Source organism: Rattus norvegicus, chromosome 1 (genome assembly GCF_036323735.1).
Source record: "Rattus norvegicus strain BN/NHsdMcwi chromosome 1, GRCr8, whole genome shotgun sequence".
In the NCBI taxonomy this organism is placed as follows: Eukaryota; Metazoa; Chordata; class Mammalia; order Rodentia; family Muridae; genus Rattus; species Rattus norvegicus.
The window spans coordinates 4,090,490-4,114,923 of record NC_086019.1 but is presented as its reverse complement, the minus strand read 5'-3'; the positions used below and the strand labels follow the sequence as shown (position 1 = coordinate 4,114,923).

Here is a 24,434-nt window from a genome sequence, read left to right as displayed (position 1 = left end):
TATAAGCTTTAATCACATGCTCTCTAATATCCCTTGTTAAAAACCAACCTCAGCTTGCTTGTCTGGCTGTCTGTGAAGACTTAGGGTGATACTGTCAGCACCCTTCAGACATCCCAAGGCTTTGTGCAGTGCAGACAGCAATGCACTTTAAATAAAGCACTAAAAGCTAACCTAATACTCACCCTCCTTGATGAATACTTGGCAAAGACATGCCTATGTAACGCATTAAAGAGAACCTCTTTTCATCAACAGAAACAAGGAAACAAAGACACCTCTTATCAAAGATGATCACCAAAGAAATGACCCTTGCAACGTGTGGAGTGATAGATTTATCGTTGAACAAATAGAAATGATATAATATGAGCAGTAAGTTTCACTGCTTTTTTACTTGTTGCAATTTGGAAGAACCTGAATTATATGGTCCAAGCAATAGATTTCTTTTTAATCCTATAAATCTCAACTCTTGTACTGAACAGGAAGGAGCCCTAAACAAAAATTTAGCAAAAAGATTTAGCAAATCTTTGTTGTTAAAATGACAATGTATTATACAAAAGAAAAAAAAATCTAATCATGTGGCAAAGAAATACAAGATTTGTTATCTAAATAAGGAAATTAAATATAAGAGAATGAGTAACACAAGAATATTCGATAGAAAGGAATTTAAAACATTATTATTATATATAAAAATAACAAATTTATTTTGTGAAGATCATCTGAGAATATTGGGTAAGTAAGGTATTTATCATAAGAGTAGGAGATAAAACATTTAGGCCTAATGCTTCTTTCAAACCTAACTTTCTCCATAATACAAAGTATAGTGAGAAAGCAGAGTCTATGGGAGACACTGACCAGCTGTGACAACAAACTGTTTCCCCACAAATGACCTACACAGTGGAAGCCGAGCATACGGTTCTTGTAAAGGATACTCTTGCTTGGGCTTTACTTTTTCTTTTAGAACCAAATTGGCTGGTTTATCCTGTTCCTTTTCATACTCCTTGAAATCACTCTTGGTATATTTCCCACCTATTTATTGAAAGGAAAAAGAATTAGTATCACATAATGATACATTAACAATTTTATAAAACACAAAGGGCACACATTGGGAGGTAGGAAAGTGAGGAAGGACATAGAATCTCAAGCCTGTCTCTGCTGAGGTTTCTACCTTAGTTGAAAGTGGATGTCTACTTTCTTGGTAGTCATATGCTGCCACCTAATGACGTGTGTGAATATTACAACATCCAACTGAAACAGCCCTACTGCATTGTTCAAGCAGACCCACTAAGTCCCTGAACTCTAGGACTGTGATTATAACCTGTAAAATCACATCAAGAGACTGGTTTGGGAAAGGGTATGGGCCTGGTAAGACTGGTGAGCCAAGCTGGGACAGGTTTCTCCTTCAACCACAAGAGAAGCCAACTCAGAGAGAAGAACAGACAGACTCTCCTCATGGAACAGAAGAAGTTAGAACCCCTCTAAGAGGGCTGGAAAATGAATTTGATTTATAAGTGAGAACACTGGGGGTAAGGCTCTGGCTCAGACCGCAGTGTGCACTGAAGAGGAGGAACCTACAACATGGCCCCTGGTGAGGTGAAGGCTGTTGTGAAGGGACAATGCAGAGGAGGAAAGTTCTTCACACAGACCAGATATGTCTCTCTGGATTTCTTATAAACCTTAACAAAAACTATTTTTAAAAAATCAATTCACTTTCACAAACCACTCAAATAGGAAAGAAATCATAACGGAGACAGAGCACATGAGCACAGTCCAAGTCACCTCCTCCTTTGAGAGATCCCAGCTGCCAGTGGCCTTCCAATGACAGCTCTAAGCCAAGCAGGCGGCCCTGCCTACTGGCTGCCCCAAACAGTCCTGTTCACGTCTGGTTTTAACGTGCAGTCAGGTCATGCACAAGTTACAAATGGCATGGAAAACCTGGTGGCTCTAGTGACAGTCCCATGGTTAACAACAAGGTCCCACCACGGTGTGACCTGGGTTTGACACCAAGCACCCACAAGATGGCTCATGACCATCTGTAACTACAGTTCCAGGGGATCAATACTCTGGTCTCTGCTGCCACCAGGCATACACATAGTACACATACATATACAGAGATAAAATATTCAGACATATAAAATAAGAATGAATCTTAAAAAAAAGAAAAACCAGAAATCTTCATTTTCCTGGTAAAATTTAGCATTACATGTGAATAACTACCAAAATGAAACCTTTTTTCTATTTTTATTTTGTTGTTGTTTTTCTGAGACAAGGTCTTAACTATGTAGCTAACTAGCCTGAAGTTTCTAAGGAAAGCTGGCCTTGAACTCACAGAGATCTGCCTGACTCTATCTCCCCAGTGCACAACCCTAAGTGAGGCCTTTTTAAAACATTGTAACACGATCTTCTTAAATTCAGCTAGGAATGCCGGTCAATGACAGACACATGCTTAGCATCTGTGAGACCACCATGCTCAATCCTTAACACTCACACACACGCCCACACATACACAAAGTTATACACAAGGGAAAGAATTCACGACTAGCCTGGGGAGTCAACACTTAATCTTAGCACTCAGAAGACTGAAGCAGGAGGATGTTAAATTTGAGGCCAACCTAGATGCCATAGAAAAACTGTCTCAAAAACTTTTTAATTCAATTTTAATTTTCAAAGTTTAAACTAAAAAGATATAATAATAAAATAATTTAAAAAGTAAACTCATGTTCTAGCATATAAGAGGTTCAAACTTAAGTTAGGCATGCCTCTATCACGGATTTCCATGTAGGTATACAGCAACTGTGAGAATGTCACACATCCAGGGTTAGCCCATGAAGGAGCTCAGGCAGTAAATGGTGACACATTCAACAGCAGACTGAGCAGCCACTGAGAAGAGCACACACACTAGCACACGCACGCACATTAAATGAGAAGAGCACACACACTAGCACACGCACGCACATTAAATGAGAAGAGCACACACACTAGCACACACACGCACATTAAATGAGAAGAGCACACACACTAGCACACGCACGCACATTAAATGACCTCTGAAGACATTATCAATGGGGACTTCAAGACATTGAGTACATAATCTGCATTCTGTGAACTCTTTTTTGAAATGAGGAAAAAAACATGCATGTATACAAAGAATGGCTGTAGAAAGAACAGGCAACTGGTTACTTCTAGGAAGAGAAATTGAGTATAAGAGTAGAAGAGAACATTACAACAAAGTAGAAGAATATTACAACAAAAAGAATAAACTTTTTTAAGTTTATTGTAAGTAAAAAAGTTTGTATCTAAAAGAACCAAATCATCAAAAAATCTTAACTATTTCATCAGATGTCTTCAATAGGTAATTTAAATAACTTACAGTATAAGCAAACAATAAAGATAAAGGTATTTTTATCCATCAACACATACATACACACACATTCTAAATAGCAGCTTTATAAAATTCTAAATGACATGAATTCTACTAACATTTCTCTTAACAGCACAAAATTAAAGCACATACATGCTCGCATGCAGACACACACCCACGTCCCCGCCCCCCCCCCCCAAAAAAAAAGCAGAACAAGAAGACACAGCAACACACCTTTTCCTTTCCATTTAACCTTTGCAACAGACTGGCTGAAATCCACGTGGATTCTCCTGTCATCTATAAGCACATTATCCATCTTGAAGAATGCTTTCTCACAGTCTTCTTCCTATTAATGATTACAAAAGCTCAGCGTGAATGTTTTTAGGAAAAACATCTGCAGCTACAACAAATACTATGAATACAAAAGGCTGTTGTTACTGAAACTGATATTCAAGTACTTCTTACACACTAGACATTAAATGTAGTGCATCTACTCTTAATTAACCCTGGTAATAACCTTTAAGGGTCCATCTATTTATTATCCTCATTATTTCAAAACAACAAAAAACAAAACAAAAATGAAAAAAAAAATGTTAGAGGACTCACTCTAAGATGAGCAGGGTACCAGCACCTAGAACTAGACTTTAAACACATATGAATACCTGGTTTATAACAAAGATGGCCCCACAGAGCTCTGGGAACAGAAAGACCTTTACCTTCAGAGGGGCTGGGGCACAGGAGTATCCGAAGTCGGACAACTGAAGCACAGTGTAATCCACATAGGGCACAGAGATCACAGACCCTCTGCCGCCCCATGGAAACACACAGACCGCCCGCCGCCATGGAAACAGTCTAACGACACGGCTTATATAGACCGCCGCCATGGAAACAGTCTAAGGACACGGTTTATACAGACCGCCCGCCGCCATGGAAACAGTCTAACGACACGGCTTAGGGAAACAGCACAGTGCGGCTGCAGAGGCCGGCAGCTGTGTAGGTTCTTGCATTTGCTGCTTTTGCAGAGGACCCATGTTTGGTTTTTAGCACCATTTGCTCACAACCATCCATGACTCTAATTTTAATTTTAGCGACTATGGAGCTCTCCTATGGTCTACAAGGGCACCATACATGGTGCACATGCATATATGAAGATAAAACAGTCATATACATAAAATTAAAGCTTAAAAAAGAATATAGAGAATGTTCTCATGTCTTTAGAGTAAGCAGATTTTAGAGGCCCTCTTGAGAAAATGTTGACAGATGAGACTAAATTAAAATTATTACTTTTGTGTTTATCAAATGGGTAATCCACAGAACAGAAGATATATTCGTATGATGTATATTTTTAAAAAGAGCTTATATTCATAACATATAAAGAATTCCTAAAAGCCAACAAAAGGCAGGGAACTCTGTAGGAAAGCAGGCAAGTAACCGTTTAATAAACTTGATGGCACAAAGGCAGAGTGAGGAGCAGGGCACCTCATTTCAGGAGTACATTTGGGCCAGTGCGATGACTCAGCAGCTTGCTGTGCTTGCCACACATGCCCAACAACCTGGGGTTACCCCTCGAACCACAGACGAAGCCAGGTGTAGGGGCACTCATCTGCAGCTGCAGCACCCTACGGCAAGATGGGGGTAGAAGCAGGAGTCTCTCGGAAGCTTAGGTCAGTCAGCTCTGCAGCCCAGCAGAAACAGAAACAAGAGGAATCCTGCCTTCGAATAAGAAGGAAGAACCAACTCCCAAAACGTGTCCTCTGACCTCCTTGTGTGGGCTATCGCACACGTATATGGCCCAAATAACAGTAACAGTAAAGCTTGGATTTTGAGATTTTATTTTTTTATATATATGAGTGTTGCCCTGAATGCATGTCTGTGTGCTCTGGGAAACTCTGCTGATTAAGGCTGAAGTCTACCATTGACTTTCTGGGGTTCAGCACATAATGGAGGACTAAGAGTTGTACATTACATACAGAAAAATGAGGTAATGTCTGATTGAAGTAAGCACTTGGCCAACCAAGCTATCATCACTAAGGAAGATCTAGCAGCAGCTATCTGATCCAGTCCTCACACTGCACACTAATGAGAGGAAAGCCTTGGGACTCAGTTATATACTTAACAGATGTGAAGGACTTTTCCTAAAGCAATTAGATTCAGGCAGATGATAGCTAAACTTACAGTAAAGAAACATTGACAGCAGTAGCTGCTGAATTTATTTGAATGTAAGGTTAAAATAGTTAATGTTCTTGGATGCCTAAAGAAAAGCACCACCCTAGAAACTGAAGCACTACAACTTTTCATCTTGAAGACGCCTCAGAGACATAGCCAGGTGCAGTGGTGCATACCTCTAATCCCACGCACATGGAAGCAGGAGGATAACTAGTATCTTAGCCAAGGCAGAAAGTAGGAAAAACCAGAATCTGCTATATTTAGATTATGACATACCTTTTCAAATTCAATAAAAGCATAACAGAGGGACTCTCCTGTTTTCCAATCTCGGATAACTTCACAACTGAAAAAAAAAAATTTTTTTTTTTTTGTAAAGTCACTTTTTAAAAAAAGGAAAGAAAGCAAAGAAACCATTTGCTCTAATTCTTCACACCAGAACAAAATAAGCCAGCTATTAAACCCACAGAACTCTAAGGCTCCAAATTTTCAGCCCCAATTCTATTTAAACACACACACACACACACACACACACACACACACACACACACACACACACACACCCACACACACCCCTTATCAACCCAGTAAACTAATTATCTAAATTCTACTCCAAATACACAAACTAGGCTTAGGGTGAGGGGATACGCAGGGGGAGGCTTCCTTTGAACAAAAATAAACTGCTAAATTATTTTCATTTAAAAAATATTTTTATATTTCTTACTTTTAGATTTCTGAGATTTTTTTAGATTTTTTTCTCCTGGGTATCCCTGACTGACCTGGTATTCACTATGAAACCCAGGTAACTTCAAAATCATAGCAATCTTCCTACCTCAAAGATTAAAGACTGAGCTGGAGAGATGGCTCAGTGGATAAGAGCACTGACTGATCTTCCAGAGGTCCTGAGTTCAAATCCCAGCAACCACATGGTGACTCACAACCATCTGTAATGAGATCTGATGCCCTCTTCTGGTGTGTCTGATGATAGCTACAGTGTACTCATATAATAAATAAATCTTTTAAAATTTTTAAATTAAAAAAATTAAAGATTTGCACTGAGATTAATGGTGTGCACTTTTCCAGTAAAATCTTTAAATCCTGAGTCTTTTTTAGTGCAAACATAAAAGACATTCTGTTACATATTTAAGTTCTTAGTATGTTTACTCTTTGGAATTTGTTATAAGGATCCACTAATGTAGCCTGGAACTCAGCCTGTAGACCAGGCTGACCATCACAGAGGTCTCCCTGCTGCTGCCGCCTCTCAAGTACTTTGATTAAAGGCACAAGTCACCATGGTTTGAGCTTATGCTTTGGATTTTAAAGTAAATAAGGCTCAAAGTTAATACTCTAAGCACAGTCACCACACAGAACTAACTTACCCAACAGTAACCAAGGGAAAGCGCCAAGAGAGTGGAGCTGAGAGCAGCCGGCTCGTCTCTGTCTGTGTATCGTATGATGGGGACTATTTTAAAGATATTAAATGAAAGGACATGCTAAGCACAGCACGTGTTAACCAGGTAGAAGAAGCCTCCGTACGAGTTCTGTTTCTGCACTAATGACACAGGGAAGGGACCCACGAGAGGGTTCAGAACCGCATTTGCTCCTGAGACAGAGGAGCTGAGTCACTCCCTAGGTCTACATGGGAGAAAGAGAGAACTGGCACCCAGTAAATAAACGTGTTTTTCTAAAAAGCCAGTAACAGTTTGTTTTCACAATGATGAAGACGACAATGATAATGATGATGGCCAGAGAGATGACTCTGGTTAGGAGCACTTGTTGCTCTGCCACAAGACCCAAGTTCCATTCCCAGCAACCGGTGGGCAACTCACAACTACCTAGACCTCCAGTGCAGGGATGCGGTGCCCTTGCCTACCCTCCATACGTGTGGACACCTGCATGCATATGGCATACGCTCATGCAAGACTCTCACACACACACCACATACTTTTAAAAATAATAATACATTTAAAATAAAATACTCAATGATAAAAAATAATATAGAAAAATTAATCAAAAGAAAAATTTTAAGGTTTATTAATTTATTTTATGTGTGTAAGTACACTGTTACTTTCTTCAGACACACCAGAAGAGAGCATCGGTTTCATTACAGATGGTTGTGAACCAACGTGTGGTTGCTGGGAACTGAACTCAGGACCTCTGGAAGAAGAGCAGTTGGTGTTCCTAACCTCTGAGCCATCTCTCCAGCCCAAGAAAAAAATTATTTTAAATTAATTTATTTTTATTTTATTTTATGTGTATTGGTATTTCGCCTGCATGTATGCAAGGCTGTAGTTACAGATGGTTGTGAGCTGCCATGTGGCTTCTAGGATTGAACCCAGGTCCTCTGGAAGAGCAGTCAGTTATCTTAAATCCTGGGGATCTCTCCAGCTCAAGAAAAAAAAAATTTAACGGGGTTAGTCTGGTAGATTATAAGATGCTTGCTCTGAATGCTAGGGGACCCACATACGCAGTGATGTAAGCTTGTAATCACAGCACTAGAGAGGTGGAGGCAGGCAGACCCCTAGGACTCAAGTGTGGCCAGCCAGTGTAGTCTGTAGCCTTCTTGAGGAGCTCTAGCCAGTAAGAAATACTGCCTCAAAAAAGGAAAAGGCAGACACCACTGAGGAAGACAGCCAAGCCTGTCCTCAGGCTTCCACACACCTGCACATGCAGAATAAAAATACAACCCACAGCAACAAACCACCATTTCTCGTTTCTGAGGTATGGTGATATAAACTTAAGACTCACACACACACACACACACACACACACACACACACACACACACACACGCCCACACACACACACACGCCCACACACACTTGGATGGACACATAGCTTAATTTATGAAGTGTTTGCCAGGTATGCAAGACGCCCTAGGCTCAAACCACAGAAGCACAGAAACTGAGTGTGGTGGTCGCCTATCATCCTAGCCCTCAGAAGGGGGAGGCAGGAAGATCAGAAGGTTTAAAGTCATCCTTGGCTACATGAAAAGTTTAAAAAATAATATATAAATTTGTAAAATTTCATTCTGACAGATGCTGATAGGTTTAGGAGCTGAATTAAATGGGCATTTTAAATATTAATAAGATACAGAATATTATAGAAGTATTCTTAAATTGCTCAACTCATTCTATTGTGAAAATTTATGCTAGGAATTGAAGAATCACTCAAATATTAAATCAAATTAATGTGTCTGAAAACACACTTTTCTTTCCAACTGTTGAAACACATACCTATAAAATCACCAGTATGAAATTCATCAAAGAGGGTGGGACTATGTCTCAGAGGTAGAGAACTTGCTCAACATGCATGATGACCTAGTTTTGATCCCCAGCCCCACAAAAAAATAAAACAAAAAGCAAATTTAAAAATTCACTCAAGGGGTTGGGGATTTAGCTCAGTGGTAGAGCGCTTGCCTAGCAAGTGCAAGGCCCTGGGTTCAGTCCCCAGCTCAAAAAACAAAACAAAACAAAACAAAACAAAACAAAAACAACAAAACACTCAAAATCGACAAACTCACCAAAAAAATGTATAATTAAAAAAACCTGTGCTGAATGTGGTGATCTATGGCTTTAAGTCTTAACACTCTGGAAGCAGAGGTGGGCAGATCTCAAGTTCAAGCCCACTGTATGGCAAGTTGCTAGCCAGTCAAGGCTACATAATAAGACCCTGTTTCAAAAAGACAAAACATAAAACAAACACCCACACCAATCAGTTAACACCAGATAGTTCCAAATTTCTCTTTTACTAATCCTGGGATTACCTTCTTATTGGCCCAAATCTTGAGAATATGATCTCCAAGTCCTCGTCTGTGGTCACTGGATTCAGTTTACACACAAACAGCACATTCTCCGGGGGTTTAATATCTGCGTCAGGCAGGTCTCCCACCTGAAGTTACAAATAATCAAGCACACAAATCAAGTCCTTTAGTTTCTATTCCAAATGTTTTTGACCAAGCCCACAACACTAATTTCCTAAAACCATCTAAATTACACCATGAACTATAGGTTCAAGGTGAAAAAAAAAATCTAAGAAATATTTCAAGTGCTAGAAGATATCTCATGGGGTAAAAGTGCTTGCTATCAATATCAAGCCCAAAGACTTCAGTTCGACACCTAGGACTCTCACATATGTTAGAACATGGAGTCCTGTGAGATTTCTGAGTGCTTGTGAGAAAACGCCAAGAAACCAAGGTAAGAGTCTTGTGACCTCAGTTTCTTCCAAAGCATGGAATTGTTCTTGGATTGTGTAGCAGCAGATAGGAGTGCGTTTACTTCAGAGTTTGTGTTACAAACTACTGTTATGTTTACATGCCTGTATGAGAAAACGTGTCTTCGCCTGGTGCAGTCTGCCTGCCCCACTTGGCCCTGTGATTGTACACTCACGTGACTCCTCTCACCCTCAGAGTATAAAGTGTGCCATGCTCTGAATAAAGTGAGCTACTGCACGAGACTTTAGTCGCCTCATTTACCATCTCCATTCTCTCAGGTCCCTCTGCCTTTAGAGCAGTAAACACACAAGGTGGAACAACCAACCTCCGAAATTTGTCCCTCGATTTCCACATGCAAACCATATACACACAAAGAAACACAAAATGCAATAAAAAATTTGCTATTAAAAAAATCTGATACTATATCTTTCCTGGTATTAACAATATTAATAGCTATGTTTTTACCTAACTTAATAACTGCTGCTAGCTCTTTAAGCAATTCTGTGATTCCCATCCCTTTTACTGACTTTTAAACTTTATTTCTATTTCAGGCAGGATCTTACTGGAGGTCTGACTTGATTCAACCTGCAGCCCTACTACCCCTCCTTCTGAGTACTGATACCATAGACCAGTTACACCATAGCAGGCACACTCTCCAATTTAAAAGCAAGTACATGAAATCAAAAGGACACAATAGCTAGGACACAATCCAGACTATCCTGGCCTTGAAACCCAAATAACAACCATGTTTTCTTTTTTTAAGTGTTTGACATATTGTTTGAAGAGCACAGTTTATAAAGAATAACAATAAAAATCACTGGGGCTGGCTCAGTGGTAACGGCCTCTGCCATCAAGCCTGAAGACCTAAGCTGGACACTCAGGGGACACAGATAACCACCTCCTGTTGCCCTCTGACCCTCAAACATGCACCCAACTAACACACAACCATACCCAGAGTAAATTTATACGTTTTAAAATTAATTAATAAAAAGCTACCTGGCCAAAGAACAAATACCTCCCCATGGCCCCATTGTCCTGCGTCTCACAAAAATCACACATCTTTTGTTTTCTTTTTTTGGCTATTCCTTTCCCCCCCCTAACATGTTTACTCCGTACATCGTCAAGCAATATAATATTTGGCTTTGCTTTGGTAATACCCAATTCTTTCCAAACTGCTTTCCAATATGGAACCACATCCTCTCAACTTCAGGCCTTTTACTTTCTCCAAACTAAAGTCCAGATCAAAGTCAGCTGCTATAGCAAAGAGCACACTGGAGTGTGTTGGGCACACTTCCTACTAGGGAGACTACAGAGGGCACAGTGGGGTGACGATGATGATGTACTGCCCACAAGCATTTTGAGGGCAACACTATTCCGTATATGTGTATCTGAAAACTGAGATGACCACGTAAAGAATTGCACTGAATAAACACAGCAAAAAGACAATCTTGGGATTCAGAATCAGAGCCATGAATCTGCTCAATGTTTCTACGGCCTGCTAATGGCAAGAGCAGCCTATTAGCTATGCCCATAAGAAGTGTCACACATCTAGCTAGCGTCCAAGATACTATGCAGGCTGATGAGTCTGGAAAAGACTAACTTGGGCAGTGGCACAGTAACACCCTATCTTGACCAAGGAGAAGAAAACAAATCAATAGAAATCCGTAAATGAGACAAAGGAAACCAAACACATTAGTGGGAAAGATGCAGGAGGCAGAAGCGATGGCTCTGTAGCTGGGAGCACGCGCTGCTCTTTCCGTTCCTCAGCTCTGCCTAATGAACATAGGAGGCTCACGAACCATCTGGAACTGCAGCTCACGAGGACCTGACACAGCTGCCTCCATGGGCACCTGTGCCAACCAAATTCATACACAAGCACACATATATACACGTAAGTAACTGGGCTGATACAGGTAGCCAAAGAAATGTGATTCAGTGTAGGGAAGTAAATGATTTATCAGCCAAAACAAAATTTTCTCTACTATACATGAAAATGTAGTCTAATTAAACAATGTTCAAAAATTATATAAATAGTAAACTAAAATTCAAGTAAGATATAAATTAGATAACCATCTCCCATTTTTAAAACTTTTTTATTTATTTGTGTGTGTGTGTGTGTGTGTGTGTGTGTTGTGTGTGGGCATGTGCATGCCATGGTGTACAGAGGTCAGAGGAAAGTAACAGGAATGGGCTCTATCCTTTCACCATGTGGGTTCTGGTGATCCAACTCAGGTTATCAGGCACCACAGCAAGGGCCTTTACCCACCTCCTCACCTCAGCCCTTCTCTTTTTAAAACAGCACTCAGAAATATATGGAAAAACAGAAACAGTCTGTTTATTTTCGCGTTACTGTGTCCTACAAAACGTAATCCACACAGAGTGGTGGTGCACATGTCTTTGACCCCAGCACTTGAGAGGCAAAGGCAGGTAGATGTCTGAGTATCCTGGTCCATAGAGCGAGTTTCAGGACAGACTGCTATACAGAGAAACCCTGACTCAAAAACAAACAAGTAACCCAGGAAAAACAATCTCGCTAAATTTTTACTAGTTTACTATCACAAAAACAGATAAACTCAATATGTGTTATGTAAGTTACATAACTATTTGTCCAAAATTATCTTACCATCTCTAAAAGAATAGCTTGAGTTTTAGCCTCTTTTTCTGCCTTTATTTCTTCTACTTCTTCAGCTGATCTTCCTTTGAAGTCATCAATTTCTTCATCTGCTCCTATTCGACCACTCTGTAATACAGAAGTTAAAAATCTGATAATCATGGAAGACAAAACATGTTTTACTCTTAGCTTATCAAACATAGCAGAATAAAAATTTACAAACATCTGGCATTCATTTAAATTAATTCCATAATATTTGCCAGACTTAGCTTTGGAGTGATTATAAAATTAAAAGAATTATTTATATAGATACTATTATCCAACTAAGTATTCAGTAGAAGGGATACATAATTTTAGAATTAAATACCAAACTCAACCATAAGTTCAGCTTTGAGAAAGCCTAGTAAATTTAAACTTCAAATGCCTGTGAGAATGTTCTCTCAGTCCACAGAAATGGCTAGGCCTAGCCTGGCTCCACAATATCCCCACCGAAAAAGTGTCTTACAAGACAGTCATTCAGTTTAACCCTGAGGCTATTCTCCTAGATAGAGTGAGATAGAGAAACTTTCAAAGCACTGTTTATATAAAGTTTCAGAACTGAGACTCCTGACAGAATAGAAACTACAGAGAGAAATTAAGGAAATGAGACAGCATCAAAAGAAAAAAATCTCTATGGGTGAGAAAGAAATCCTAAACTTGCTCTTGTGTAGAAGATCAAACAGTATAAGCTATAGAAAGAAATATTTTAATACACTGTACAAGAAGGTGCTACTAGCTGGGGAGTGGTGAACTCCTTTTATCCTACCATGAGAAGAGGCAGGCAGATCTCTCTGAATTGGAGGCCAGCCTGGTCTACATAGGAAAACTGTAAGCCTGCCAGAGCTACACAGAGAGAAGAAACGGACAACACCACCAAGGTGCCACTTACATCTAATTGCTCCTTCGTAGGTTCTGGTGATCGATCAGGAATTAATAAATCAGGAGGGTCATCAAAGGGGTCATCTAAAATCACTGTATGATTTATCCTTACAAAACAAATCCAAGTCAAGTGTTACGTTTACTTCAGAATCCATACTTTCTTCATAGACTCTAGCATATAAGTATTTCTACTGCCCACAGAGCTCAGGCACTACTGACCTACGTATACGTTTATTGTGAGCAGCACTGTTTTACCTTTGACATTGGTGCTCTGCATGACTTATGATGTAACGTGTGCCTGGCATGATGCCTGGCACCTGGAATCCCTCCCCAGCACTCAGGAGGTTGAAGGAAGAGACTCTCTAGTCTGAGGTTAGCCTGAGCTAGAGAGTAAGTTCCAGGAAAGCTGGGCTACAGAGTGAGGCTGTCTCAAAACACACCATGAAAAACAAACAGGGAAAGAAAAGAGTGAATGCCTAAACCCTGCTACTTGTACCCTATTTAAAAAAAAAAAAAATATCTGCCTTAAAAAATAAACTGGAGCAAGAGTAATTCTAACCAATGTAACAATTAGTACAAAAGAAAAGTAAAAGCGTTCCTTTTCACAAGGATTCTAATGCCCTCATATTAATTCACATTTTGAATCATAACTAGTTGTGATGGTGAATTTCCATTGTTGACGTGGCAGAATCTGGACACTCCTGGAAAGGGAGCTAGATTAAAGTGGTCTGAGGGAAGCCTGTGAAGACTAGCTGAACACAGCTGACGGGAAGACCGTCTCACAGGCTGGCCCTGGACTGAATGAGGAGGAGGGAGCTGTGCACAAGCACGCCTCACCTCGCCCTGCCTCGTCACTGTGAGTGTAGTGTAACCAGCTGCCTCAAGTGTCATTTTAACTGCTCTACTGACTGCAGCCCAAAGCTGTGAGCGGAAGTAAACCCTTTCCTCCTCGAGTTCCTTATATCAGAGTAATTCATTACAGAAAAATAAAAGAAACTGAGATATTAGTCCTATGTATAGAAATCTACTCATTCATGTCAGTACATGTGCAATAATACCACAGTGTTAAAACATTCTAGTATATTAAGAAAATAAAGCTAACCACACCTGATATCTTGATATGGTACAAAATCCTTGTCGACAAAGGTCTCATTGATTTTCTTAACTATGTCCATGCCTTCTGTCACTTCACCAAATACTGTATGAACACCATCAAGGTAATCTAAATTTTCTCCTGTAGTAATAAGAAACTACACCAAAAGACACATAATAAATATTTGAAAGCATATATAACTCTGAAATCACTTAGAACTATATAAAAAAAAAAACAAGATTCTAGATTTACTGTATCAATTCTTATATACTTATTTTTTAAAACTAAATAAAAAACAGAGATTATGTACAGAGATGTTCCCCTGATAGTTTAAAATACTTCAACAAGACAGGCGGCACAACACGTGTATACAGTGCCCACAGAAGCCAGAAGAGGCCATCAGACGGAGTCCCAAAGCATTGTGAGCCATCATGTGGGTGCTGGGAATCAAGTTAGAAACTCTGGAAGAAGAGCTCGTGCTTTTAACCACTGAGCCATCTGCCCCACCCTAACCCTGCCCTTTAATGTGGAAAAGAAATAATTTGACATTTCCCCTAAAAAATGTCCTTAATACATTTTCTCATTCCTGAATAAATTACTTTTAAAAAGGTAACTTCATAGGCTCCATCCAGCAAAGCTCATCTCCATCCATGTCCTAACCTGAGATCCATGTTGATCACTGCCATTGTTCACCATGGACACAGTGCCTTTCTTCTTGTGCTTAATCCTTGGTACTTTTTCTGCCTCAAAAAAGCTTGCTTGATCACCATACAGTTGCCTGAAAGTATACAATAAAGTTATAAAACTTCAATACCCCCAAAATTTAATACAGAGGTATCGCAACAGTGTGACTGTGTCTTTATAAATGTCCCACTGATCCAAATACCCCTTCTTCTTCTTTATAGGCAGGCATTCTGGGAACTTAGGGAACCAGTGTAGAATTTGAGGTATTTTAATGATGTGATGATTGAACCACCACTGACTGGAGGATTTAACAAGTTTGAAACCAGCCTGGGTAACACAATGAGTTCTAGGACAGCCTGGACTAGAGTAAGATTCTGGCTCATGAACCCAAATCAATAATAACTGAGATGGAGGTGATGATGCACACCTATAATCTAACACTGAGGAGGCTAAGGCATAAGAACCTTCAGTCTGGCAAGGCAGTGGTGGTACACACCTTTACTCCCAACACTTGAGAAGCAGAGGAAGGCAGATCCCTGAGTCCAAAACCAGCCAGGTGTACAGAATGAGTTCCAGGCCAGCCAGGAATAGAGACATTCTTTCTCAAAAAAAGAAAAAACCAAAAAACCAAAAACCAAAAACCAAAACAAAACCTAAGTCTGAGCCCAGCCTAAGCTACATGGTGAGTTCCAGATTAACCTGGGCTGCAGAATAAGATACCACTTCAAAAATAACCAATAAAAAATAAATAAGGATAGAGGACAGGGATAGAGCTCAATTGGTACAATGTACACTTAGTATACACAAACTATATGTTCAATTGCCAACTGTAAAACTAGGTGTATTGGTGTATGCCTCGAATCTCAGTATAAGGAAAACAGAGGCAGGAGGATCAGTTCAAGCCCATTCCCAGCTTGGTACAGACTGAGTTCAAGATCAACCTGGGTTACATGAAATCCTGTCTCTAAATACATACACACACTCACAGTCCTGCCTCGTTGCTCTTTTATCAACTTGACACAAGCTAGAGTTAGTTATCTGGGAAGAGGAGACTCAATTAAGAAAATGGTTCCATCAGATCGCCTATAGGCAAGTATATAGGACATTTTCTTGATAAAGGATTTGTGTAAGAGGGTTAGAGAGATGGCTCTTCCAGAGGTCCTGAGTTCAATTCCCAGCGACCACCTGGTGGCTCACAACCGTCTGTAATGATATCTGATGCCCTCTTCTGGTGTGACTGAAGACAGCGACAGTATACTCATATACATGAAAAATAAATAAATAAATATTTAAAAAAAAAAAAGTGGGCCTAGCCACACAGGGTCAGTGCCACCTTGGCAAGTAGTTCCGTTGTACAAGAAAGCATACTGAGCGAGCTGTGCAGAGCAAGCCAGGAAGAAGTGTTCCTTCATGGCTTCTGCTTCAGTTCCTGCCTTAAATTCCTGTCCTGACTTCCTTTAGTAATAAAGTGTTACTTGAAAGAAATAAGCCCTCTCCTTTCCAAATTTCTTTTGACCATAGATTTTATCACAGCAGTAGAAACTCTAATTTAAATGCATGCATAGGAACTTACCCAAATATAGACTCTCCTCCACGGCCAGTCCCTGTGGGATCTCCTGTTTGTATGATAAAATCCCGCTATAATATACAAAATTCTCTGTTAGTTCACACTTGCTACATGTTTCCAATAACAGAGAGCACGACTACTACCTACTAACTCACCTGTACATTGTGAATGAGGCAGTAGTTGTAATATTTTATTTTGCACAGCTTCAAAAAATTCAAGCAAGCTAAAAAGAAAGTAAAAATTAGATTATAGGAAAGCAAAAAGCAGTTTTAGACTAATTAGTAACAGCATAATTAGAACAATTTAATCTAAACTTTTTACTAAAAGAAAAACAAAGGTTCTGTGGGCTGGACTTGTTCATCACTAGGGACAGGCTCTGAACCCTTCCTCACCTCACGTTCCCAGCCTCACCCTGCCTCTAGTTCACTCTCCCTGCTTGGTGTGCTCTGCTAAAAATGTGATCTCACATCTGCCTAATCCAGCCGAAAGCTGCCATTCCTGCCCTACCATTATGAACTGTCCCTCTGAAACCATAATCCAAAACAAACGCTTCCATAAGTCACTTTCTGGTGTCGGTGTTTTATCACACCAACAGAAGAGTAACTAATACAGCCTTCTAGATGTTTGACAATGGCATCACAAACATCACTAATTATGGTTCATGTCCTTGAAGGACTCATAGATGCATGCTAACAAGTTCTTAAGGCACTAAGAAACCACAAAGAAAATAAAATACATAAGGCTCCCTGCCCTCCATAAATTTCTATTTATGGAACTAGGGTCATAACCAGGTATGATGGCATATGCCTGAGATGAATCAGAACCATGTATTTAAACTAGTGTGGGATATACAATAAGACAGTCTCAAAATCAGAAAGAAAAAAAATACAACAAAGGTCCTCACAACTAAACATGAAAGAATGACATTAGGTATTTCTAATAATACTTTCTATGTTATTTAAGTAGCTATATATACATAACTATCACACACAGACACACACAGACACACACAGACACACACAGACACACACAGACACACACACACACACACACTTTAGTTTCATGAGACAGGGTTTCTCTATGCAGCTCTGGCTGTCCTAGAACTCCCTCTGTAGATCAGTACTGTCTTAAACTTAGAGATCAGACTGCTTCTACTTTAAGTGCTGGGATTGAAGGTATATACCACTGCCCCCAACTCTGTAAAATGATTTTTTTAAGGTAGTTTTAAAATGCTACAAAGGGTTCAAAAGGAAAAAAAATGTTTGTAGCTAGGGAAGTTAGAAGACTATATGGAGTTAAGGTAGAGATTAAAAGAATTCGATTGTATCATATCAACATTATATGTACCAATTAAAAATATATATCTAGGGGTTGGGGATTTAGCTCAGTGGTAGAGCGCTTGCCTAGCGAGTGCAAGGCCCTGGGTTCGGTCCCCAGCTCCGAAAAACCAAAAAAGAAAAAATATATATATATATATCTAAAAAGAGAACCTGGAGGCTGGTGAGTGGGCTCAATGGATAAGGGAACTGTCATGCTTGACCTGCATTTGACTTCTGAAACCCACATGGTAAAAGGAAAACAGGCTCCCAGGTTGTCCTCTGATCTCTACAGGAGTGCCTTGGCACTCAAGTGCACACACATGCACATGTACTGAGCAATGGAGGGAAAGGGACAAGAGGGGGTGGGGAAAAGTGTGTATTTTTACAAAGATGAAAGGGGCCAGGCACTGGTGACACGTGCTTTTAATCCTAGCACTCAGGAGGCAAAAACAGGCTGATCTTTGTGAGTTCAAGACCAGCCTGGTTCACATGGTGAGCTCCAGGACAGCCAGGACTGTCAGAGAGTAAAAAGTGAAAAAGATGGGGTTGGGGGACACAGCTCAACACTAGTGTTTAGCATGCAAGAGGGGCCTGGTTAGAGTCTTAGACACGCACCACCATGCCTGGCTCCAGTTATACTACTCTTTTGTTATTTACTTTTACAGATAAACACTGAAGTAATTTCAGATCAACTAAATCCATGGAGGTGAATGGTGGAAATTAAACAAGATTAGCTATGTGTTGGCAACTTGTCATAAAGTTGGTCATGGAGACTTAAGACTTCATTCACTCATTATCTTTACTTCTATTTACTTGTATTTTTAAAAGTAAAAAAAGAATCTGGATATGCTTACTTTTGCTTGGTAAGTAGGTATACATATAACTAGATGCCTAGTCATTCTCATTTAATATATACACACAAGTAGATGTCTTTGGTGTCCCAAGCTTTCCTTGCAGAACCCTGGCTTGTTAATAATGTGTGATAACTCTCCATTTCAGAAGTGCACAACTCTGTGGGAAGGGGTCCATTCATTATAAAGTGCTGCTCTACATACAGTGTCAGAGGAGCTTACGAGAAAAAGTACAAAATCAAGATATAACAATACAGTTCCAGCCAGGTGGTGGTGGTGGCAGCAGTGCACACCTTTACTCTGCTTTGGAAAGCAGAGGTAGGCAGACCTCTGTGAGTTTGAGGCTACTCTGGCCTACAGAGTGAATTTCAGGACAACCAGGGCTCTGTTACACAAAACCAAAACAAAAATCAACCCAATACAGTTCCATAGAGCATCCTTTGAGCCTTCAGATGCAGTTGCCCTTAAGCATCCAAGCTTATCACAGTAAAAGAAGGCAACTGAGCATTCTCTACCACTTGACAGAGTATTAAGTAAAAATGTACTCCTCACTGTACCAAACCACTAGTATAATGTTCTCAGAGTGGAAGATGCTGTACGAGGCTTTCCTCCTCCTCTTCCTCTTCCCCTTCCTCATCTCCTTCTCCCTCAAGACGGGGTCTCTCTTTGTAGCCCTGGATGTCCTGAAACTCATCCTGTAGGCCAGGCTGGCCTCTAACTCAGGGATCCACCTACTTCTGCCTCCTTTTGCTGGGATTAAAGGCATACACCACTGCCCAGCTTGTATCAGGTTCTTAAGATAACGGAGATATTAAGGTACAGTTCCTGCTCTCCTTGCAGCACATCACTGGGAGGAGACAATCATGCACACAGTTCCAGGACAGTAAGTTCACGTTCTAATAAAATGAGTGCTGCTGTGATTTATAAAACCCTTGCACACAGAACAGAAGAAACACTAACTGTAGCTGATCTTTATTTGAGCTCATGCTTTATTTGAGCTCTTCTTATAAATATATAGTCAGGAGACTCTCAGGAGGACAGGAGTGAAGACGAGTGTGGGTATTGGCAACAGTAAAAATATAGAAGGCTGCAACAGGAAGTAAAGTGTTTGTGGGGGAGGGGACAGACAGTTGAGCGTGGGAGAAGGTGCACATGCCAGCAGGCACTCCCTGTGCAGTACTGCAGCTCCTTTCTCTCTCTCTGGTAATGTCTGCATTCCACAAGGGAAGGATGCTGATTAGCTAATCTTTCCTAGTTTCCTGATTCTCCCAACGGATACATTCTCCACACAGCTGACTATTATTTCTCCAAGGCAAGTGTGCCATGCTAGAATCCTGCTCCAGAAGCCTTCAAAGTCTGTGACAATCAACATGGCACTGAGGACCTGGCCTACCAGTATTCTGGCCCAAATGAAAGCTGTTTCACTCCACATACCAATTCGTTCCAGCCATGCCAGATTTCTTGTTATTACCAGGAAAAGTTCAAAGAAACTGCTAAGAAAACCTTACCTGCCACTCATTTCTGAAGAAACCTAGGTTTCTTATATGGCTTCTTCCCACCTCTCTGTTTTCCATAGAAATGTGCACATTCTTCTTTTAGGACTCTAAGTTAAAATTGGATCCTGTTTCGTTCTTCCTCAATGGACAGTCAGATGCCTAAACTCTAGCTGTTCCCTGGCGCCTTGCTGACCAGCCACACAGGCAGACACCAGGTGTCATATAACCAGGAAGAATGCAACGGTCACCTTCCCGAAAACCAGACGCATCCTACCTGCTTTCATCACGACAAATGATGTTATGTCAAGCCGTATTTAACCCTTTTTCTTTCACGAGTAAAGAAAGTACATCATAGCCACGAAAGCTATGGGCACCTCACCCAGACCCACACGCCAAAGTCCTTCAAAAGGGACTAGAGAACGAGTTTTACTTAAACACACAAGGTCCTCTATGAAACACAGCACAACACACACACACACACACACACACACACACACTGACTCACGGCCCCGCCAGGTCGCGAAGGCCGCAGGCCTCACCACGAGGACGCTCTTCGGTGTACAAGTCGATGACCACGTCGCCCAGAGTGGTCTCCAAGAGAACCGCCATGGCGCCGGCTTCTCCGCAGGAACAAACACCCCGGCAATGACAGGCGCAGGCGCAGCCAGCGCGCGTCTACGCTTTACGTCACGATGTGTGCGACTTCTGGCATCATCCGCAGGCGCCGACGCCCTCCTTGGAGGCTTAACTTCCGGCAGCCTGGTGGGCGGGTCATTTAGCCCGGCTGCTTATATCTGTTCCTGGCTGTATTATAGCTGTGGAGGCGGTTTAAAGACTCTCCTTCACTCTCGGTGACACGTAGAAAGGCCTGTATCTCAAGAGGGCCATTCCATAGGAATAACGTAGGCATCCGAGAGCTGGAAGACCTCCAAGCCCGCGGCGCATCCCACCACCACCCCCCGCGCCTTTGTAAGAAGTTGCCCTAGGGTTTTCATAGTCCCCATCAAAAAACGCCAGGCCGAAGGCATCGGTTGCGGCCTAACAAGCTTTGGTTTGGGGGTTTTTCTTGTTGTTGACTATTTTAAACATGCTAGTGTGTAGATCAGGACTGTACATGGTTTAACAGCAGAGTTTTTGTGCAAAAAAATAGAATACAAAGGTTCAGTCTTCGATTACATATGTGTGTGTATAAAATGCATATATATGCATTAAAAACTACCGGTTATTTGGATGCTGATAACATGTTTCCATGTTTTAATACACTCTTTTCTAACCAGGCATATTATTCACTTTTAAGTCGTTTTAATGTGTACTTGTGAAGATCAGAGATATGATATGACAGATCATAGGCATAGCCAGAAAGTTGAGGAGAAAAGACTTTTTAAAGATAAAGTTTTTTAAAAATTGATATTTGGAGCAATTCCATGGCAAGCAGTGTTCACCAAGCATGTATATTCCTTATACTCCAAGGAAATTAGGAAACAGAAGATGGTAAAGCGAAATGAATTTATTTACAGCCTGGCCCCATTTAGAAGGGTCTAATCCAAAACCCTGCACCTGTTACCAACTTCTAGTTTAGAAAAACACAGGAGAAGAGCTAGAACACATGTAGTGTTAACTTTGCAGGAGGTTAGTAACTCGCTGGACTGATTTCTTTCCCTTACCGATGAAGCCCTCTTAAATAAATCTCTCTTCTCTGCTTCTCATTTTTATTTATCTCTTGGATTGGCATAGTTTGGATGGATGACTGAGCCTTTCTGGTTTGAACTGGAAGCAAACAAGATTATCCTCAAATAAATTTGAATAGCAGTACAGCATTTGCCTTGCATGTGTCAGTCCCTTGTTTCAAACCCTGGTACCATAGTTTAGACCTGGTGTTGCTAAAATTAATTAATTAATTAATTAACAAAATAACTATTTCAACTCCACGAGGTATTTAAAAGAAAAATGAAAGCCTGTGTCCATATCCTTTACTTTGGTTGACAGTACTGAGATCCTAAGGGACTCTTGGAACAGAAGAGATTCTCAGGAGAGATACCCCTCAATAAGGGCAAATATAATAGCCAAGCCAAGACAGTAGGACAGGAGTGGTAATTCTGTGAGAATAAGATTGTCTCAGGCTAAGAAGATGGTTCAGTGGCTAAAAACATTTACCACCCCAAGGCTTATGGTCTAAGTTTGAATCTCAGGAACCCACAAGTGAGAACAGAACCAACTCCCAAATTCTACCTTCTGACCTCCACATGCACACCATATCCATGCATGCTCACACACATTTTTTTAAAGGGACTTTTTTGGGAAGTGGAGAGATGCATTTGCGGATGTTAGCACCAGCTGCTCTTCCTTCCGAAGGATCCAATTCAACACCTACCATGCCCATGGCTGCTCACAATCCTCTATAATTCCAGTCTCACGGGATCACACACCCTCCTCTGGTCTCTATGGGTACTGCATGCTGGTGCACAGGCATACATGTAGATGAAACACTCATCCACATAAAATAAAAATAATTTTTTAAAAGTTTCTCAAAGATGACACACTAAGGACTTCTGTGGGGAAGTGGCTGGAGGTGTACCTCAGTTGGTTTCAACGCTTGCCTAACATGGATGCATCCCAGGATAATGTTTCCAGCACCATACAAACGAGGAATAATAATAGTGCATGTCTGTAATCTCAACACTCAAGTTGTGGAAGCAGGAGAATCAGTTAAGGATCATAGTAACCATGTAGCGAGTAAAAGCAAACCTGGGATGCATGAGGCCCTGCCTCAAAAGCAAACATTTGAGTCAGATCTGTGTAGCTAGCACTCAGCGAACTGAAAACCTGTTAGGAACTAAAGTAAACATAAGAACCTACATACAGACTCTTAGTGGCATACAAGACAGTGGGAACAGCTACACAGAGGCAGGGCTAACCTTTGCAACCAGTGTCCTGAAGGAATTGGCAGAGGTGTGACAAGACCTGGCAATCTGTCTGTGAAACGCTGCCCACTAACTAGGTCAGTGCTGGTAATGTGATCACCTTAAGGAATATTCCCATTGCAGAGGAATGTGCAAGCTGTAAACAGAATTCTAGGACTGAGGAATGGAATGTAAGAGAATCCAGATGAGAGTCAACAACCGATCTAGGCTCTTTTTATGTCCTACATTTCAGTCCGGCTCTCTCTTCCTCCACACCTACACTGTTTAATGCCCATGCCGTTTTAGGAAGCCAGCTTTCCCCTGCTCTTCCTTGTCCTGTATGCCTCCCCTCAGTCCTGCTCCCGTTTCCTTTCACTTTATCCTTTCCCGGTGAACACATTCTGGCCTGCGGTGTGCAGGGTCTCTGATCCTCAGTCTCCAGAGAGGCAGTGTTATTTGTGTTAACTGACAGCCTATCTTTACCTCTTTCTTGAGTCTACTCCCTTCTCTTCCCCTACTCTTTCCTCTGTAGTCCTCTACTATTTATGTTCTCTTCCTCTTCACCTAATTCATCACCTAATCTTACTGTATTTTCTTCTTACTTTGGGCCACACGTACGGTAACTAATATATTAATCGTAAGTGTTTCTGTTCCGATGGAAGGTATGGTTTCCAGGGACCAGAACCCATACAGTTCAGAGGGGGAAAGATCCCAATAAAAGGGCATCCTGAGACAGAGGACCTAGGAACCACACAGCTCTGAGGTGGGAGAGTGTCCCAGTGAAAGGGCATCCTGAGACACGAGAGCCCAGGAACCACACAGCTCCAAGATGAAGCCTCCTCAGCAAAGGCATTGCGGCTCCCAGGGGAGGATATATATCCCCCAGTGAGCTGAGGAGCTCGGCCCCACTCCTTCGTTTCTCTCTGCTTCTTGGTGTCTTCTGATGAATCACCCCAGGCAGTAAATCTCATGAAAGAGATTTATTGGAGAGTCCAGGATGTGGAGGAACAAATCCAGGGATGGCTGCCGCCTTCTGCTCCCAGGAGCAGACATCAAGGAATTAGACAAAAGGGCAGAGCTTGTCAGGGCAGAGGTTTCCAGATTGAGGATTGGTGGGTTTCCTGCTCAGGCACTGATAGGTTTTGTTCGCTTTCCCTACATGAGGCCCATGGGTAAGGGTGTGAAGTCCTTCCTGGATGCAGGCGGCTTTGGCTGAGGCTCCACCTCTGGAGCTGCTCTGGGAAATGGAGAGAAGTTACTGCCA

At 41.2% G+C, this 24,434-nt stretch overlaps 1 protein-coding gene across 2 annotated transcripts in view; it reads right to left on the bottom strand.

The window, feature by feature from the left end:
- The window catches only part of Ppil4 (peptidylprolyl isomerase like 4), a 32,061-nt gene extending 11,093 nt beyond the window's left edge, over nucleotides 1-20,968 (bottom strand). Inside the window, exons 1-11 of one of the 2 annotated variants that reach the window (XM_039081052.2) lie at nucleotides 20,810-20,968; nucleotides 16,760-16,827; nucleotides 16,611-16,675; nucleotides 15,014-15,131; nucleotides 14,368-14,510; nucleotides 13,271-13,367; nucleotides 12,355-12,471; nucleotides 9,285-9,409; nucleotides 5,798-5,864; nucleotides 3,590-3,701; nucleotides 889-1,023 (exon numbers count right to left, since the gene is read on the bottom strand). In XM_039081052.2, the coding sequence (XP_038936980.1) occupies nucleotides 889-1,023; nucleotides 3,590-3,701; nucleotides 5,798-5,864; nucleotides 9,285-9,409; nucleotides 12,355-12,471; nucleotides 13,271-13,367; nucleotides 14,368-14,510; nucleotides 15,014-15,131; nucleotides 16,611-16,675; nucleotides 16,760-16,827; nucleotides 20,810-20,879 (1,117 nt within the window). In that variant the 5' untranslated portion in view covers nucleotides 20,880-20,968. The remainder of the gene's footprint in view (nucleotides 1-888; nucleotides 1,024-3,589; nucleotides 3,702-5,797; nucleotides 5,865-9,284; nucleotides 9,410-12,354; nucleotides 12,472-13,270; nucleotides 13,368-14,367; nucleotides 14,511-15,013; nucleotides 15,132-16,610; nucleotides 16,676-16,759; nucleotides 16,828-20,809) is intronic. The other variant, NM_001395054.1, reaches the window with a different exon arrangement.
- Between the last annotated feature and the right edge of the window lie 3,466 nt (nucleotides 20,969-24,434).